The 20,010-nt window shown below is 43.1% G+C and overlaps 1 protein-coding gene across 1 annotated transcript; it reads left to right on the top strand.

Annotated features, from left to right (window-relative positions):
• The first annotated feature begins 3,672 nt into the window (after positions 1-3,672).
• Positions 3,673-14,244, top strand: EEF1AKMT1 (EEF1A lysine methyltransferase 1). Its single transcript, XM_084283258.1, has 5 exons — positions 3,673-3,694; positions 9,670-9,823; positions 10,700-10,782; positions 11,467-11,747; positions 13,274-14,244. Exons 2-5 carry the CDS (start codon positions 9,674-9,676, stop codon positions 13,399-13,401), a joined length of 642 nt encoding a protein of 213 aa, XP_084139384.1. The 5' UTR covers positions 3,673-3,694; positions 9,670-9,673; the 3' UTR covers positions 13,402-14,244.
• The last annotated feature ends 5,766 nt before the right edge of the window (positions 14,245-20,010 follow it).

Raw genomic sequence — 20,010 nt, 5'->3', positions numbered from 1 at the left:
CCGTGTTGTCTTCTGAAGAAGGCAGCAGCTTGGTGTGTGCTGTGCTTCCTTTTTTCTCCCCCCCTGGTGTCTGGCCTGCTGTTCACTGCTGTGAAGGAGTGCATTGGATTTGCTTTAACTTATTGCTGTGGGTGCTGCCGTTTGGGTTTGTGGTGTGTTCGAGCCGCTTCCAATCCGTCCCCCTGTGTGCTGTTTACCGAATGAAAGTCATCACTAGGCTCTAAACAAGTACTGATATGAAAGTTGCGTTCGTAACTTGGTTTAATAAATTTTCAGGACGTTGGCTTTAATTTTAGTGCTGCACCAGTACTTCTGGCAGGCTTGTGCTCGCTCACCTGATTGCTGTAACTCAGAGCAAGAAAACCAAAACCAAAAGCCCACCGCCACGCTTCGGAGTCCTTAGGAAGATCACTGACGTCCTCTCACAAGACCAACACTGCTTGGGGGAAGGCATGCGTCCTTCTGCCGTTTTAAGGACAGACTGTTCCTACCTACTTTTTGCCTGCTTTTAGGCTGTTATGCACTTTCATGATTTCTTAACAAACTACTGTTAAAAAAATGTACTGTAACATGGATTTTGATAAGCGCACATGTATTTAAACATTTCACTCAGCCTCAGGAAAGCTGGAAAAAAATTAGATACCTGTTTTGTATCTCGGTTAAAATGTTTGTTACCTACATCCTTTAAGATGGCCAGATAATGTCTAGATCCTATGAGCGTGACTGTATTTAAGATACCAGTATGGTCTGTAGAAGGAGGACAGTTTAATTTTAATCTGGGGACTGGGAAAATGGTGTCCTCTTATTTTTCTTAGACATATATATAGTCTGAACTGGAGTTTCAAAAGCAAAAACAGTGATAAACCCCACCTGCTGTTCAGAAAAAAAAATAATAATGTTTTCTTTCGTAACACTAGCTTATTTCTGTTTTCTTCTTCTCCTTAAAAAGTGTGTGTGAAATAAGTACAGAGGTATGTGTAGGAAAAACTGTGTAAAACCTGCTGCTGTACATAATGTTTGCTACTTGACTGCGTTTTCTGTTCCACTTTAATTTTACTGGTTTTGCTAAATATATTTTATATATTTTCCTTCCTGCTTCTTGTGATGGCAGAGTGATTACATCTTGGGGGGGGGGTGGGGGGGGGGGTGGAGAAGGCAAAAGCAAACAGGAGAAGGCTCTGGCCACGCAATTCCATCAAGTTTCTTTGTTAGTACGTATCTCGTGCCTTTATGAAAACTACTTCCTACAGTACTTAAATTCAGAGAGTGACTGAAAGCTTCTATAAGGCTGGCTACCAGCCTGTACTCCTGCATGCCCCACGTGCTGGGGAAGCTGCAATGCACATGGCTCACTGACCTACCCCACCGGGCTCCAAGGCACCTTTTATCTGCATCTGAACAACTCAGCGTTGAACCAATAAGCTTTTCTTAAACAGACGAGATGTTGCAGGTTGTTCTGTAAGATGAATATTTCTGTTATTTCTCATCCTCAGATGTAGGATTATATTGACGTTCACTAGAAGCAATCCTCCTATGGTTAAGTACTGCATGCTTGGTTGTCTTCCAAATGAAATGTGGTTTGCCATTCCTAAAAATGTCAACGTCTGGGGGAAAAGAGCTATTAAGACTTTCTTTTTTTAGACTTAAATAGTGGCAACAGCAGACTCTACAATTGGAATTTGATAATCTATTTTCATATGAGGTAATGAGATTGAACTAATGTTCTTTCACGTGGCTATAGCTTCTGCTCCAGAAAGACTCAAAGGCATAGACTTTCATCAGTAAAGAAAAAAATGCGGTTGACAATAAAATAAGAAAAACACACACATGGAAACACAAAAAGTCTTTGGAGTAGCGAGTTGCTATTACTTTCCAGGGAGGGACTGTATTTTTGAAAACTGCTTTACACTCTGTTTCTGAGCTGCTCCAACACAGAGCAGTAGCAATATATTAGTAAGGCAGAGGTGGTCCACATCGTCAGATTGAAGTCGTACAGACGCCCTTGGTGCTGCTGTATTTCAAAGAAAGGCGTGGGTCTGCGGGTGAAAGGCCACAGCGTAGGTAGTTTAACTTGAAGCACCTTCCTGCAAAAAGGAATTAAGAAACAATAAAACCTAGTAATGGTGTTCCCATATTTATGGTTGGTTTGCCCTCACATCCCCAAAGAATCTGCGTTGCAAGACATAACTTACTTTCCTTCATACAGGGTCAGTCCAGCTTCTCCTGCGCTTTCCTGCTAGCACCATCGTGTAAGGGATTTGAGCAGTGCTGAGCTGTGCGTTTGCTGCCAAAGAGTGCCTGGTATCACAACCCAAAAGATGTTGTCCTCCCTGAGCCCCCCCATGTGCCCTTACGTGATCTCTGTAACTGTTCTGCACAGAAATATCATTAGGTGCACAGGGGACTGTTGCTCCAGGAAATCTGGACTGATCGTACGTGTCTGCCCAACCTCCTCTGTACTTTCATCCTTCAGTTTTACTTATCAGCCTTGTGTGTAACTCTTTTTCACATAAAATGCTTTACAAACTTGCATGGAATGGGTAAATGATATTTAAGTGTCATTTTTTAGGACCTGAGCCTGATTTCTTGCTGCATTCAGTAATGTTACACAGATGCACTGTCGCTGTGCAGCAATGCATGGAAGAGTTTTTGTTGTTTTAAATTACTGCAGCGGTGTAATACGGATGGGTATGGGTGCACTCCATGCAGGACAATCGTTTCGTGCTGGAATGGAGACCTTGTTTGGCAAGACCTTTCAAAGCAGACAAGGGGTAATGCACTGAATGACAAGTTCGGGCTTTTTAAAGTTGTCTTTTAAAAAAGAAATGAACAAGCCCCCAGTTCCCTACTGCCATGAGAAGTGCTGTTTCTAAATGGAAGATAGTGAGGTAGTAGGTATGGGGACCCAAAGGAAAAAGTCTTTATAGGGCAGTCACAGAGCAACTCTGAAATAAGAACGCTAATGTCATGAAAATGCTTTTAACAAAATAACATGGCAAGACCTGACTTTGTAAAGAACAATGAAGAAAAGAAAAATAGTGGTGAGGAAGTTTTTGTCTTCAGACAGCAAGAGATGAGCAGGAGTACCAGAAAGCACATCATGTCTGCACAGGGTCATAGAGAAGTAACTTTGAATGCCCAAAGGGAATGACGCAATGAATTGATTCAAACGAAGAACATACTTTTAAAACTGCTATCTTATGAAACTCTATCAAACAGCTTAAATTCTGTCTGTGTGCAAGAAAGGGAGCCTTAGAGTAGGATTTCAGCTAAGACATGATAAAAGCATCAGGAAACCTGGAAAAATTCAAGTTAATCGATTATTTTGTACCAGCCCTCGCTACGCTCTCTTTGCAGATTTTTTATTTATTTATTTATTTTCAGTCAGGTGACTGTAAGGGATCAGCCCTGAAAGCACTATTAGACCGTGTTAAAGCCTCTTGAACCACCGAGGGGGTTGAAATGCCTGGGGAACGACGGCAAAGAGCCGCGGGGCGGCGTCTGGGGACAGGCGTGGGTGCTGTAACCCTAAAAAACGTTTTTTAGGGTGTTTTTTTTTTAGGGTTTTTAACGGGCGGCGCCGGTGACGGGTGGGAGCCCTCAGAAAGGGCGGGAAGCGGTGGGGGGAGGGGCCCGGCAGCGCTGCGCGCGACGCTGGGGCGGGGCCTGCGTGCGCGGAGGGATCTGGGTGCCGGTGAGTGGGCTCGGGCCGGCCACAGTGCTGCGGCTCTGGGGGCCGCGGTGCTCGTCCGCGCGCCTCAGCTCCGCCGTGATGGCGGGAGGGGGGGGCCGGAGGGAGGGGGGCTCCGTGCGGCGGGGCTGCGCCTCCCGGGGGCGCTGAGGGGGCGCGGGGCGGCCGGGCCGGGGCTGCCATCCCCGGTGCCGTGCGGTAATGGGGGGACGGGGTGGAGCCGGTTTGCGTTCAGTTGTGCCCACCAACAGAGGCACTGGGTACAAACTGAAGCACGGGAGGGTCTGGCTGAATTTGGGGGGGCGCTTCTGTGCTGTGAGGTGACAGAGCTGGGACAGGCTGCCCAGAGAGGCTGTGGGGTCTCCTCTGGAGATATCCAAACCCTGCCTGGGTGCCATCCTGTGCAATGTGCTCTGGGTGATCCTGCTCGGCAAGGGGGTTGGGCTGGGTGATCTCCAGAGACCCCTTCCAACCTCAGCCACTCTGTGAGAGGAGCTCCTTAGTCAGGAGCAGTTCTTTAGTATGCACACATAGCAGGGTAACCAGTTCTGTGTCTGACCTGCTATCTTCTATATCCCAAAAATCAGACGATGCTCGTGAAAAAGCAAGCGGGTCGGGCTGGGATGTATCTCACTTCCCTTCTTCCAGTGGCCGCCCAGCCTCCCAGTCACTTTTTGAATCCTAAGGGGTCTCTTTACTGAGTAACCCTCTGCGCCCCTCACCTCTGAGCTCTCCAGTTTCACCTCAAGGTGCTGCCAAGCATCAATTTCTAGTGTACCTTGTAGGAGGGATTCTGCAGCTGTGCTGTACCTTGTGCCAGGCAGCACCTTGCTGTCCTGGTGAACCTGGATCCTGAGGCCACACTTGTTGCCTGCCAGTTCTTGCCTTGGAAAACACAACAGTAGGTCTGTGCCTGTGATGTTCATGCCTCTTACAGTTAACAGGCTCTGCCAGTCCCCTCTCAAGTTAGTTATTCCTCATACATACCCCCCTGCAGACACTATTTTTCCAAGTCTTTTTCAGTTTCTTCACAAGTTCTTCCCAATCACATTCGCATTAAAAACCATTCTTTACTCAGGCAGGAGACTTTGTGGTTGTGGTGTGTAATTCTCCAAAAACATCTAATCAATGTGTGGTAGCAGCCATTAAATGATATATTCTATTTATTTTCCTAAAAATATCTAACAGAAAACATTATAAAAGGATAGTGTAAGTGTGTAATCACCCTAAGCTTAAATACTGCCTACAATTCCAGTTCCCTCACCCAAAGAAGGGGTGTATTAGAAGAGTTTAACAAGGATCAGCAAATGTATGGAAAGACTTGAGGAAAGGGGGATGACCTCCAGGTGTCTGTGAAACAGCATGTGGAGCGGTGTGAGGTGGGGAATAACTGGGCTCTGATGTCTGCTTTCTATTGCTGTAAGGGAAGTATCACATCATGTGAAGCCAGTAGCCACATTCACAGCAAGAGGAGGCAGTTTTCCATCAAATGTAACTTCTAAAAAGGGGGCATTATCAATTAAAGAACTTTATATGAATCTAAGGGATGCTGCAAAAGTGCCTTTTGGAGAACTACATTCACAGAATCACTTCAGATGCAGAAATATCCTTAGTGGAAAACAGTTGAAGACTGGCAGAGTGTGGAGTGGGGAAGTATCACCTGTACGTGCCTCAATCTCACTCCGAGACAGCTGCTTTCGGCTACCTTCGAGATAGAATTACCACTATCTACCTTTGATCTGAACCAGTACAGCTTTTCTTTTGAACCTTTTGGTGTGGTTGTAAATAAAAAGTTCTCCAGACTTGATCCTTCAGTGGAGCCCTTCTCAGGTCTGCCTGTGCTTCACACATCCTCCTTCCCTCTTCGATGAAACACAAGAAAACTGCTTTAGGTTTGCGTGCAGGTTTGTCAGGTCTGCCTTTCTGATGTTCCCCAAATTGGCATCCCCTTCAGGGGCTGGATCATTGTATGGCACCTGGGCTCCAAAACTTCACAGCTGACTGCAAGGAAGCGAGTAGCTTCTTGAGGTTTGAGAAGTTTTGGTCCGCATTAGGAAGACTACAAAACAGATGTACATATGGCCGAGCCTTTTTCAGTTTCTTCTGGCTAGACCACACTAGCGAGCAAGGGGGATTTTTGTGTCTAAATTACTTTGGACTGATGTACTTGATACATTTTGTCCTGTCAGTTGTTCTCATGAAAGCACATTTGGCAACACTCAGGTAACTTGCCAGACACTTGAGCAAAAGCTGAGCTCTCGCTCAGCTGCTTCTTGGATTTAAAGACATCAGTAATTGTTTCCAACAGGGGAGATACTTTCTCTGCGTTTTTACTGTGTTTGGGACAGGATCCCCCCAAACCCACCTGCGATTTAGAGTTCCTGTTTGGCCACTCACCTGTCACTGGAGACCTGGGGTTTGGGTCCTTGTGCCTGTTAGTGACTGGGGTTTGAACAGGGTGCAATAACTCCATGTTTTATGGTGGTGAGCCCCAGCTGAGCCTTATAATGTTTCTGTCCCTCTGGTCAGGACTTCTTGTTCACCCCCAGGCAGCGCTTGCTCCTCCAGGGGCCCCTAGTCTTTTCTGAAGTTGCATGTGCATTTGTATTCTTGGTGAGAGGTCTAAGGGGCTAAGGAAGGATCTGGCTGCATTTTCTGTAGTTACGAGGTCAGCAATGGTGCACAGGCACGTGGCCTCACCTTGCCTCAGCAAACCCGGTGTCTGCATTTCCACGCATCTGTGCATGGGGGCACGGTTACATTGGCACACAGCAGCTGCTCTGTGCTCAAAGAACACTGCAAAGGCAGTGTTCTTTGCAAAGGCAGGTGACCACAGCTTCATAGCTCCCTGCTACCAAAACCTTGCCACGTAAACCCACTACACATAGGTATGGATGGACCAAATGTACCGGGGTATGGGAAGACTGTGAAAGACTGAAGGAATTTCTGAGTTAATTTTTCCATCCTAACAAGTTCTTTCTAACTTATTTATTTTTTTCTCTATTTTAGGGCTTGGCTGTATAAAATTAGAGCTTTCATACATGAGAGGTGGAAACCAGTGTTAAATTGTACAGTATTCCTGTGTAGACAAGGCACTGGGGTCTTCAGTGCTACTGTTTTCACTTGCTATGATTACCTCTTTCTTGTTTTGTTTTTCTGTTTTCTTTGAGGATCTTCCACACAGTAGCAACGACGTTTACCTGGACATTTGTCAGCTGGTCAGAGCCAGACTCAGCTGTGCAGGGGGCAAGGGACTGAGGAGGCTGCAGGCACCTTCCCCCTTAATCCTGCCCGCTGCACTGTGTGAACTGTGGGTCTTACGGTGCAGTTGCACTAATTTCTCTCATTTACTGGGTAAATCGGCCCCTTCAGAGGCCAGCAGCATTCAAATCTATCCCATGAACACAATCTTGCCTATTTATGCTCCTCTCTATCGAGAGGTGCTTAACCCCTTTTTTTCCTGCTATCCTTTAGATGACCTTTAACTTCACCCCAAGCCTTACTTCTCCAACCTCTTGGAGATCTGATTCCTTATTGTGTTGCTTTTTAATTAGGTGCAAATGCAGCCCTATTACTACTAAGTCTAAAACTTAATAGTAAAGAAGACTTAACACACAGCAAGTTTTAAACTTGGTGTTCCTACTGATAGTGCTAGAGATGCCATGGATTTCCTCTGCTTCCTCCCATCCTCCCCAAAACTTTCAGGGTTGTTTTTGGACTTGTGAGCAGTATACTTTCTGGGAGAGCTATAGGGAGGTTTCAAGTAGTACAACTTTCTACTGACTTGAAGCCAAAGGAATTTACAAGTCTTGTTCACATAAACTCACTTTAATAGCTTTCTAACGTACTTCATGTGCAAGAAAATGTCTTCATGCTGATGACTTAAGTCAGTCTATGTAGACAATGTACATCTGTTCAGAAAAAGGTTTTGGTTTTTGATGATATTCTTAATAGATGTACCTAATGATTTTTCTACCATATGTTCTAAGTTACCTTTCCTTGCAGCCTCACAGTTAATTGCTGCTTGGTTCCTAAAGCTTTAATTTACAAACCAAAAGGAAGACTATGAAAAAGGAGCATTTATAGAAAAAGGATGCCTGTGGTTGTATCCCTTTCCATCCACTGAAACAATGGATAATCGCTTCATCAGCAATTTTATCTGCGAGGATTTCATTTCACGGGCATAGATTTAATCCTTGCGAATGCCTGTATGGGTTCACTGAATGTAAAATCAAAATGGTTTTGACTTAAGAACTGCAAGTTTGCATCAGCTTTGGTTTCTCAGTGTCAAAGCCTAGAGGTGTGCTTGCCTTAGGGATAACAGAAAAACAGATTACTGCATCGATGATACACTTAATAAAAAGAAAGTCATAGAATCATAGAATCACGGAATCATTAAGGTTGGAAAAGACCTTAAAGATCGTCTGGTCCGTGAAGAGTAGTTTTAAACTTGGAACATCTGTCCTAGCAAAAAGGGTTCTTGTACAGGGCCTAAATGGACGTTAGCATTGTGCATTGTTAGAAACTCTGTTCTGTGTGAACTTGTGGTAATTTTATTAGGAAACTATATTAATAATATGAAATTTAGTAATATAAATAATAATTTCAAAGCATTTATGTTAATTCACCAAGCAATAAGAACAAACTAAGCCATTTTGCCCTCTGAATCCAGGATCCCCTCTTGCGTGAGGCCTTCAGGCTCTGAGGGACGGAGGGACGCCGGCACAGTGCTCGGCAGGAGCCAGGAGCTTCGAGGCGTGTGGCAGGCACTGTGTCACTGGGATGGCAGAGTGAATATTTTAGTGAATAGCAATGGGTTATCTCTCAGCAGCAGGCTAATGGCACTATTTTTTCAGTCAGTAGGGAGAAACAGATTTAGGAAGTGTCCGGGAAGTGCTGCAGGAGGGAGCTGAAGGGGAGGAGGCCATGAGTTCTGGAGTCCTCCTTGTAATGGCGAGAGCAGACGGAGGAACAAATGTAAGCAGCTCTACTTCAGATTAAGTTTTCGTAGTTTTCCAAGTTACGTACAATTCAAATGGCAAGTGTTTGTGTGCAGCCTCCACCACACACGGCCTCTGCATGAAGGAAGGTGCACACCCGTTCCTGCTGAAGTCCTTGGATGAATGAATTCTTAGAACAGATGCAGAAAAAGCTGGTTTCCTGAGGGAAGAATCTTGGATTTCCAAGTTTTCTGCCATGCTTTTCACATGCTTGATTTCTGCTGTTGTCACCTTGGCTCCACGAGGTGGCACCGTCTCTTCTGGGAAGGACTCACAGGCTTGGGCTACTGCCTGGCAGTGCGTGGCCGAGAGGTGCAGGGGGTGCCCAGCTCTGAGACCCCTGCAAACAGCTGCTCTCGGCATCTAGTGCACACCGTGCCCTTTGGGTACGAGCTGTGCCCGTGTTCTCACATGTAAAATACACAAATTGTCAGTCACACAGTGGTACCTTAGGAAAACATCTTCTTGAGTGTCTTGTCTGCTGAAGGTTCCTGGCATTCGGGACCCATTTTGTGGTGTGAGAGGTGAAGCCAGGTGATGCTGATCCTAGAACAAGAGTTTACTTCTTTTTGAGTCAGAACTGTGTGCCTCTTCAGCATGGCAAGAAATGATCAGTAGCTATCGTTATGTCTCGGAGGGGAGGGCATAATTTCTACAGTATTTGCAAAATCCACTCTAGCCTTTTCCTGCAAGCTGAAACAAAAGTGGTGTATGGATGCAGGGTATAACAAACTGTAACGACAACATCCCTGTAAGAATACAAGTCACAACCCTGTGATACAGAAAGGGACCAGTTCCTGAATTCTCTCTGGAAAAGTTATATATTTTTCTCTTGTTCTGAGGCTTTCCTCATTAGCTATTAGACTAAGCCTGCAAAGTCAGGAAATGTTGCTTTGCCTTGGGAGAGCGGGCTGTTATTAAAAGCTTCCACTATTGAAAATGGTTAATTAGTTTTTTTTTCCTCTGGTTGATGTCTAGAAAAATGGATGATGATGATGATGACATTCCCCAGCTTTCAGCCCATACATTGGCTGCCCTCCAGGAGTTCTATTTGGAACAGCAGCAGAGGGAGGGCACGAAGACTTCCCAAGGGTTTAATCAATATTCTGTTGGCTCGATAGAAGAAAACTGGGTAAGAAACTAAATGTAGTGAATGAAGCACGGTTAGTGAATGTTACAGGGGAACAGCCCTCACTGGGTTTCTTTTGTGGATTGGTAATAAAATGAAAAGGGCAACACTTAAGATGTTCCTAGAGTGGCAAAACGATTTATGGACAATAACACTGCAAGCTTATTTGCCTTAATATTAAATCAGGGTAATTACATGCACAGAAGGAATAAAGCTGCCAACAGAAGCCTCTGTGCCTTCTGGAAACTTATAACTCCAGCCTGGCATGTGAGGATACTGAAGATTCAGTATCTTCAGTTTGAGGCAACACAGTGTAACGAGGCTGAATGTGCTTTCCTTTCACATCGTATTTCTATTTGTGTTTATTTTGTTGGATTTGTTGTTGTGTTTATTTTGTTGGATTTTGCTGCATTTTTTCTTCTAACAGACTGACTTTGGATTTGTCTCTGGGCTCTCTTTTTTTTTTTTTTTTCCTCCCCTTCCTGTTTCTCGTATCTTCTGATTTAGTACATTTATCCTTTATTTCCTTCTATGCTGTCATTTTTCGAGTTCTTTTTTCCTTTCCCACGGAAGTAATTCAATTTAAGAGTATATAAATACTGTACATCTGCAGGGTTTGAACTAACCTTCTTAGTGATTTTGCATTACTTGGTTTTCCTGATACCATGGTAAGTGCTGTGGAAGCACACAGTGTAAGCTACCTGCTGCCTCCCATTGGTTTACAGAAGTAAAAAGACTCTCAGAAAAATTGTCACCTTTGTAGTTTGTGAAATGAGAAATTGTTGTGGGTTTTGGTTTTCTTCAAATAGGACTCACAACACCTAACTGTACATAGCACAGTCAGGTTTGATGTTTATAATTGTGCGTTATTTTTCTCAGCAACTGAGCCAGTTTTGGTACAGTGACGAAACTGCATCGTGCCTGGCTAATGAAGTGATTGTGGCAGCTGGGAAAGGTGGCAGGTAGGTTTTAATGTCTATTTTGTAGATTTGTCATGCCTTTTCTGTAATTATTTCATTTATGCAGGGAGAGCGTGCTGTCTAATTCCTTACGCATTGTACCTCAGCAGTTGGCAGAGATGCAGCAGCAGAAATGCCATTATTTAGTTAGGTAATAGTTCATACTGAGCTTACAGTTTAGTGTTTCATTGAATGCTGTAGCCTCTGCCTTGCCAAAGTTTATTATAAATCTTTCTTTTTTATTATTTTTTTTTATTTCTGAGAAATATAATGAGCTCCAGAGCATATTAATGACTTCTAATTCTTTCCTCTGTTTTTATACATTTCTGCAGAACAGATGGAAAAACTTGTTTTTCCTCCTATTCCTGTAAGGATTATTTTTCAATTTTAACTTAAAATTTCAATATATTTCCTTGTTCTAAAATAAGCTTTTCTCTGTAGTTAAGGTCTCTGTGTGGCATGGAAGCTGAACATGTAATGGCCTGAGTAGTTAAAGCTCCATTCTTTGATTTTTACAAAGTAATTATTTGTTAGATTTAAGGTTGAATAGCTTACATTTTCTGGGACAAATGCTTAAAATGTTTTCCCAAAGCAGCCCTAAGAACTCATGGAATTGTCTTTGTTGCAATTATTTCTTTGTTTGTTGCCTTTTAAAATCGATTTTCTAAGTTGTTGTCTCTTTTTCAGGATAGCCTGTGTTAGTGCACCAAGCGTGTATCAGAAACTGAAGGAACGGGATGACAAAGATTTTTCGGTGGTTATTCTGGAGTATGACAGAAGGTTTTCTGTATATGGTGAAGAATTTATCTTCTATGATTACAACAACCCTTTGAACTTACCGGAAAACCTCCTGCCACACAGCTTTGACATTGTAATAGCAGATCCGCCCTATCTGTCTGAGGAGTGTCTTCAAAAGACTGCAGAGACCATCAGATACTTAACGAAAGGAAAGATTCTGCTTTGCACAGGTATAATTAATAAAATATTTAGGTCACTGTTGAGCATCTCTTTGTTTTCCCTCTCAAAGGACAAACTTACTCAAGTGAGAAAAAATACTAACTCAGTAATACTAATTTATAAGTCTAGGAAGAATGTGCATCCTGAAGGGGATAATGTTTTACTGGAATACTTTAGTTCAACCTTTATTTTTCATTGAAGGGATGTGTATTTTAATCGTTAAGTCAGTACATTTTTTCTTTTGGCATTATGAGTTTTACTAAATTTTTGAAGAATTGTAAAAACATCCTGCAAAGTTCCAGAAATATGTATTTTTTTCTTGTAAAGGAGCATTCTCTACAACTGTAGTGCTTGAAATCTGGCTATGACAAGCATAGATGCAACCTACCATTAAAATCTAAAAAGATTAAAAAAAAAAAAAAAAGTGCAATGAGTTTGTGATTCCTAAGCATATCCATAGCTGCAGGATTTCAGCTACGGTATGTTTAGAAAAACAAAGGTGAGCTAAGCAGAAAGAAGGACAAATATAGGTTGGAATGGCCTTTGTGTAGTAAAGTGGGATGTTTTTAGCTAAGCCATGAAAAGAAAAACACAAAAAATACACTTCCTTTTTCTCATATCACTGGCTCCTTACTGGTAAATATAGAAATTGTAATGTGAATGAATATACGAGGACTCTTCACTGTGATTCAGGTAATTGGTTCTTAGGCACTGAAATGCAGCAGGAGGAATTAAAAATCGGTGATCGCAGCAGTGAAACTGGAAGACTCGCCAGCCGCATTTTTAGGCCCTTCTTCATGAAGATGCACTTGCAAGTTTTAAGAGGCTGCGAGTATCTGCCTTAGTCCTGGTGGTTCTTAAGGCTGTAATCTGATTACAAAACATCTGAAAACATCCAAGTAACTTTTGCAAAAACAACAAAGGACAAAAACCATACATGCAGACAATTCTGGGCAGTTGACCAAGTAGGCAAAATAGAGAAAAATGAAAATAGTATGCGGACGTAGAAAGCCTACTTCTTTGTTTACTTGTAAATGGCAGTTATGCACAAGGATAGCTCTCAGATTTTTTTCCCTGAAATGGATAGGTGGTCCTTCAGTTTACAAAGTTTGACAAATACTGCTCAAGAAAGTGATTTCTCAATGTGCAGCTATAAATACCACGCTGTGGTTTATTTAAATAGAGGAGTACATGTAATCTGTTTGCATTTCCCATGGCTCCCCACCATGTAATTCTTTGGCAAGTAGCAAGAAGTTGGAGTTCAAATCTCTGTTTTTTATAAAGGGGGCACCGATCTTTCCTTCTGCCTATTTTTATGAAACTTTTATGACATTCATTTCCTTAGAGCTTCTTCAGTTCTTTCTGATTTAGATTTCCCAACAACTTCAATTGTCAGAGAGCTGAAGGTGTCACTGCTTTAAACCTTGCTCCCTCAAAAAAGCTGGTTCTCTGCATACGCATTCGTGAGGAGCTAGTCAAAAAGTCCAAACGTTCTGTTGCTGTGTTTCTCACCAAATACTAATTATTTTTGGTGCAGGTGCAGTCATGGAGGAACAGGCAGCAAAGCATCTTGGTGTGAAGATATGCAAGTTTATTCCAAAACACTCTCGAAATTTAGCTAATGAATTTCGATGTTACGCGAACTATGCTTCTGGACTGGACTGATCCTCACAGGAAGATCTGGAACTTTTTCACTCAAGTTCCTTTGTATGTTTTTCTCAGTGACTCCACGTTTCTCCATGCTGAAACGTTCAGCTCCAAGGGATACTTTCTGGGTTAAATTTAATCAATGTGGGGTGATAGCCTCTCTCGGTGTGAGCATTTGCAAATATTGTGTGTTTTTATCTTACCTGGTAGGTAAATGGGGACCAAACAATGTCGGTGCTGTGCAATGGGAACTTCTGTGTTAGAGTTTCATTCCAACCAGCAGTTTTTACCATTCAGGGACTTTTCAGTGACATCTCTGAAGTGATTTTAGCTGGTTGACTTGTAACACCACGCAAGTGCTTTCCTCACAGACCTCAGAATTGTCATCTGCATCATAACTGATGGCTTAGTAGCTAGTGGATGATTGAAAGAACATGGTCATTGGTCTCCTTTCACCTTGAGACATGTTGGTTCTCAACATGTCATTTATTTTCAGATTCATTGTCCAGCAGGCTGATATTTTTATAAAGGATAACTAAAGAGAAAGCAGGTCTCCTTCTGGGGAGGCCTCTCCAGTTGCTTTTAATAATCAGAACTACTTAAGAGCTGCCAAGTAAGATAAGACCTACTATCTGTTATTGTTGCCAGACTGGCTTTTTATAAAAACTGGGTGGTTGTTTCACCTTTTCTAAAGTTTTGCCACAAACCCACGCTTTCTTTTTGTAAGAGATAAGATCTATTTTGTCATCAATTATCACCATATAAACTTGTGTGTGTATGTGTGCTGTACTTGAAAAAAAGTGTTTAACATCTGTTTGCAGAAGTGCAATGCATTTATTTTGTGATACAGAATAAACATAAGCAACAAAACCTGAACTTTTTAAAAACAACCAAAACCAAGTAGACCTTTTTTTCTAGCTAAGCTAATCTCCAAAGGTTGGTATAAACCTGAAGTCTCCTTGAAAAAAGCACAATACAGATTTCCCCATAAGAGAGAGCTTTGCTTTCACTAGGGATCCTATACATTAGTCAGGTCAAATCACCCTAAAATATGAGGTAAGTAATAAAATGCCAGAAATTAACCCATGCTTGCATTAGTGCCTCAAACTGTGTTCATGGGTTCTCACTTTGTTACCTTTGCTGCTGGCTATGGGATCCTGCTTCTGTAGTAATGTGACCTGTGCGTGTCGATTAACTCTTGAATCATAATGGATTCAATTCAAAAATGGAATTGAATTCAAAATTCAAAAGTTCAATTCAAAATTCAATGCAGTGCCTACATTTTAGTTGATTTCACTACCAAGTTAACAACGATGTATGGGTATGTCATGTTTGTAGTTTCAAGAACAGACCTTTTTTTCCCAAATACCCATTTTTATCTTTGCCTCCTGTTCCACAGAGAAAAACGTGGTAGTAGAATAGAAACATATTAGAACTTTCTGGATCTTACAGGGCCACTGAGATATACCATAATGTATTGATAAACTCCTATTATTTCTAACAGGCAAATTTAAATTTTATATACAAGGGTTTGGCTGTATTTCAAGCAATTTCAGTTACAATAGATGATGCATTAGAAAAACTTTCCTTTGTGATAGTAGGGATTTTTTGATAACTGGAATTTTTTAAGCTAATTTTCTCTAACTTCTTGGCTACACTGCTGATGCATTTTTGGGTGAAAGCTGGTTCTTAAACTGCAAGGCACTCCAGTTTTTATCAGCTATAAATACACAGAACATATGTACTTGTCTTCTTGTCTTTCCATACCATATTTATATACTGGGATCACGTAAAAGGCTAACAGAAATGCTGCATCTACAAAATGAAGCAACTAGAAGACGTACTAAGAAATTTATTTTGTGGCGGAGAACTCACTCTGTAAGTTTTCCCTCCTCACTTTTTTTGCCTGTGCCTCCCCCCTCCGTAGTGTTCCTGAGTTTCGTGGTACCGGTTTTTTCTTTCACAGGCACTGGTTTCCATCAGGTGGCTGGCAACAGGGAACTGCAGAGGCAGAGCACACAGGAAAATGGAGAGTTGAGGCAGATCTGAGTCACTGCACACCCGTGGCCGATACTGTCCTGCTGTTCAAACCAGAAGGCGTCCTTGCTGTTGAGCCCACCAAAGCCTGAATTCCCCCTGAAAATCACTGCCCTCAGGTGACACCCAGCTGGGGTTATTAGCTGTGTTCCTGGAGCCTGAGCCATTGCTGTTATGTGGCCAGTTCCAAAATAAAGCAAACCAAGGTTAAATGTGTAGGCATGGGCACAAATCACAACTGGAGGCTGGTTTGTGTTTGTTACCACAAATGTCTTACACACCAGGCAGATGGAAGCAATGCAATGTGAAGCACCTCCTGAAACATTTTTAACTGCATGGAGGCTTCAGATGGGACAGGTACGGTACGGCTGCCAGAGCTGACGATACTCTGCCCACCTAAATTAGAACGTGCTGTGCGAGTACAAGCTTCACATGTGTTGCTGCTTTGCTGGTAATGTCCTGCAGTTGTCTGCTTCCTTTTGCTAAAGCTGTGTTGTTGGGCTCTCTACAACAGAACTGAAAGATAGTTTTGTCGATTTCATCAGAGAGCCATTACTTTTTTAAAAAAAAAAAACGTACAACGTTGAGTTGTACCAAGAAATTCAGTTCACCAAGAAAGCAGCTGCTGCTCTCACGCGTTGGTCAGGCCCCTTTGAAAAGAGGCTCTGTGAAGACGCGTGGTTATGAACATGAGGGCACACGTACGGTTTTGTAGATGTGCTCAATACAGCAGCCCGTTGTCCACCAGCTTCCCCCCTAGAAAGCTGGCAAGCTCGGGCAGCTGCCCAAGCTCAGCTTGACTGGTGGCATTCACACAGCCTTCGTCAGTGAGAGGATGCAAGCTGGTTTTGTCCTTTCCGGGGAAGTAGCCGTGTTCCTGAGGCTGCAAGTCACAAAAATCCGTAGTGAATTTGTACTTTGTGCCAACTCTAAGAAATGTTCTGTAACAGCAAACAGCTCTCTTTTCATTAACGTGATTATAAAACAAAATATCAGTGTCAAGTGAGGAGTGGCTGGCGTTACCGTGGATCTTTTGGGGACTGCCTTTCTCTTGGAGCAGCCTGTGGTAAGGTTTTCATTACGATGCCACTCTTCCAGAGGCGTTTATGACTGCGGAGGCACGCGTTATGACACACTGCAGCCGTGCAGCAGCAGGACGACACAGTGCCGTGCGGGCGCGTGTGTCCGTGCAAAGGTGACACTCAGCAAGGGAAACCCGGCATCGTGCGCACGGGCTGACGGCTGCTGGAGGAGCAGATCCCACAGCTGCCCACATCTCCCCCGAGATGACAGGTGGAGCATTTTGAGAATGCCATGGCATGAAATCCAAGGCACTTTGATTAAGCTCTGACCTGCATTTCCCATTAAAGTTGCTGCTGCACTTACCTGGCGCAGCTGGCCGGGCTCCATACAGCACGGCTGCCTTCCCCCATCTGCACAGGGCAAGGGAAGCAGCTCCTGTCGCTGCTCCTCCACCTATTTTGCAACCTCCTTAGAAAGAAGTGCTGCAAAACCACGTGGTGGCTGATGCCACCCAGCAGGAATATGTAGCTATGGTAAATCTGCTGCTTAATCCCGAAGAAATATGCAGGTGTTTATGCTTTCTGGGTGTGTGTAATAGCCTTTTTCCTTTGTCCACTTGCTGCTGGTGATTTCGTGTTTGCTTGCAGCTGTAGGTCACTGCCTGCTCACGCAAACAGCTCCGTGTAATGACAGGCCTTTAAACCTAAGCTGGCATCTCAGGGTTTCCTCAGCCTTCCCACAGGACACGAATTTTCCAGCGTATCTTAAGTGATACTACAGAGAAGAAAAGTTCTTTACCGAGGATATTGTTCCGTGTTTTGTGGCTCCTAATGTATTCCAGGGACAACCTCATTGAAGGAAAAGATTTTCCTGGCACAACAAAAGATTTCTCAAATCAGCCGCAGCTGCCAGATAGTTTCAGCTTTGAATTGTTTGCATTTATTGGGCCTGGAGTTGGTTCAATGAGGCATTTCATGTCTGCCTTGTGTCAACAGTTTGTGAGCCTTGAAGCCACTCCAATGAACTTCCCTCCCCCCGTGCAAATTAAAGGCAAGGCTACGGCAGCTGTAACCGGAGGGCGAGAAGCTGGAAAATGTCGCACCACGGTTGAAGTCAACCTGATATAAATCCATGATGTGATGAGATCTTAAAAAAAGGGGGAAAAAGTCCAAACAAACGCAAACTGCATTTAATACTCGAACTTTTCCACGTGAGTAACGTGGAGGGAGGGCGTAATGGAAGGGTGTTGTGAAGGTTAACAAATGTTTGCATGGCTAATCGCTTTTGATGTGAAGTATTAGGAAACAGTTGTTCACTAACAAATTATTATCAAACAGTTGCTCACGCTGAAACGTAAACACAGCTTTTAGGAGACAGCTAATGGGAGAGCTGGACCAGGAAGCAAACTGGCTCAGCCAAAGTGTTTGTCCCAGAAGTGAATGAAGATTAAAAAAGGAAGCCGGTCTCTAAGTGGAATAGCATGGAGGTGCCTGCGACCATGGGAAGCTTTCTGCACTTGTTGAGTATGCAGGGAAGGAGGTCGCCAACATCCATAATCTATTGATCCGCTGAGGTTTTGCAGTTCCCTAATACTTTCCTTTCAGTCATCCAATTCCTGGAGCTTTATGTAAGCTACAGCATCTGTTTTTCTGGGTTGGCAGAACCAGTTGTGTTCCACTTACCTGCTCTGAGCCCAGCATTCCCAGGAATTCCCAGAACATGCTCTGGTTACTTGGAAAACCTCAAACTGATGCTGTAATTTATGCCTGCAGGACAGAGTGTTACAGCAAAAAGCAAGATTTCTTTTTTTTTTTCCTTCTCAATTCCACACAAATAAATGCATGGACGCTCCTTAACTTTGTAGTTGAGTGTTTACTAAGTGTTGAGGGCTGTACAGTTTGGGGTCTTTTTGTTGTTGCTGTGGGGCTTTACTGTATTTTACAGTGAATTTATATGTTGGGGAGTCTGAAGGTCCGATTTCACCCTGTCTGAAGTGTGAGCGTGGAAAGAAAACACTGCATAATCGTGAAACCTTAAGGAACTGGGACTGCTGAAGCATCATCTAATGCGGTGTTTCTCTGGCTGTGCCTCCCTTTTGAGGCCCTCTGTCTTTGATTAGCATTTCCCTTTTCTCAGAGGGTGAGAAGTCCTTCCACATTAGGAGGATGGAAAAGTGGCTGTAATAGCTGCAAGTATTTACATTCTCTGGGGAACAGGTAACTACCTTTAATTGCCGGCAGCAGCTAGGCAATTAGCTGTTCTCTGAGTAGTGTAAACACTTTGTGACCTCCTTTGAACCTTTCTTTGAGCATCCCTTTGAGCTAGAAGCATCCCGGTTTGAGGAGACACAGAGCTAAAGACAAGTAGAATTGTGAAAAAAACATCTGCAAGGTAACAGTTATAAACGTCCATCTGACATTGTGATGAGAATCTTCCTTTTATTGGTTTCTGGAGCCCTTAAAAGTTGTTTTAAGCTTTGTAAGAAGCTACAGATTGCACTATAAAAATACTGTTATGCTGTACTGAGTCATAAAGGGCACAGTCAGTAATTGCACACCAAGACAAGAAGTTGTCATATGATTTTAATTCTCTATTAACTTGTTAATTCTGTTCGGCTTGTTGCCTTTCCATTCTTCATCCAATGACAGCCCGAAGGAAGTGAGTGTGCCATTGTAGGGACATTCTCCGTGTGAACTAAGCCCAATTCAGAGATTCTCAATGCAGCAAAGACCTTGGCACATACAGTATTTACTCTGGTTTGCAATGGCATTGCAGTCACAGTCAGTCAACTTAAAAGTTAGAAGACACTGGGGTGTTCATTCTGAGATTTATCAGCTTTGGTGATTGCGGCTCTCTGAGCAGTTGTGGTCATGCAGGGTATGCCCAGCTATTCCTGATTATTGTTCCCTCAACTAAGTCAGCCTTTGGGCCCTCGCTCTGGAAACATGGGGTTTTGGAAATCGAGGGTTTGCAGTTAGGTTTTGCTCCCAGGTTCCTGTAGGCTACAGACATGGAAAACTGAGTGTTTTTGCAGGTGATTGTCTGCTACTGGTAGCCCAGGGAAAAACGAGCAGCACTAATGGTATAAATCACTTGGATTTAACAAGTTTGGATTGTCTGGGACTCACCTCAGTGACCTTTGTACCATCTAAAAGTGAAGCGTGTAGACTGTTTACTCATCTGCAGGTATGTGGATGAAGCCTACCCTTTGTACTTGATTTTTTAATGGAGAATTTCCTCTCCTAACATGAAAAACATTTTGGCCTTTCAACTTCACGGAACACAATGTTATCACAACAACCAGCAAGCAGCTAATGGTGAATGAAATCTAATATAGAACTCTTGGGACCCAAGGTTGTTGGTGTTTTTTTTTTCCTAATGGATATTTTCTTTGCAATTAGACTTAGTCCACACTGGAAACGTCCACTGTGCTTTTATAATATCCTAGCATGCTTTTCCTCAACAGTTGTGTACCCTTAGCAATTTGGCAAGTTTAAAAACAGCACTCGTAGGATGTTGTTTCATGAATGACTCCTGCACAGCGAAGGTTCCCATTCTGTAGTATAT

The sequence above is a fragment of the Netta rufina genome (genome assembly GCF_964035555.1).
Source record: "Netta rufina genome assembly, chromosome: 1".
Taxonomy (NCBI): domain Eukaryota; kingdom Metazoa; phylum Chordata; class Aves; order Anseriformes; family Anatidae; genus Netta; species Netta rufina.
The sequence above is the reverse complement of the archived record's forward strand: the minus strand, read 5'-3'. Positions and strand labels throughout refer to the sequence as shown.

Bases quoted from the DNA above. Each gene is read 5' to 3' on its own strand.
- EEF1AKMT1 (XM_084283258.1), top strand. From the start codon at position 9,674: ATGGATGATGATGATGATGACATTCCCCAGCTTTCAGCCCATACATTG. The intron at 9,824-10,699 runs GTAAGAAACTAA...TATTTTTCTCAG, and splicing joins GCTCGATAGAAGAAAACTGG to CAACTGAGCCAGTTTTGGTA. The intron at 10,783-11,466 runs GTAGGTTTTAAT...TCTCTTTTTCAG, and splicing joins GCAGCTGGGAAAGGTGGCAG to GATAGCCTGTGTTAGTGCAC.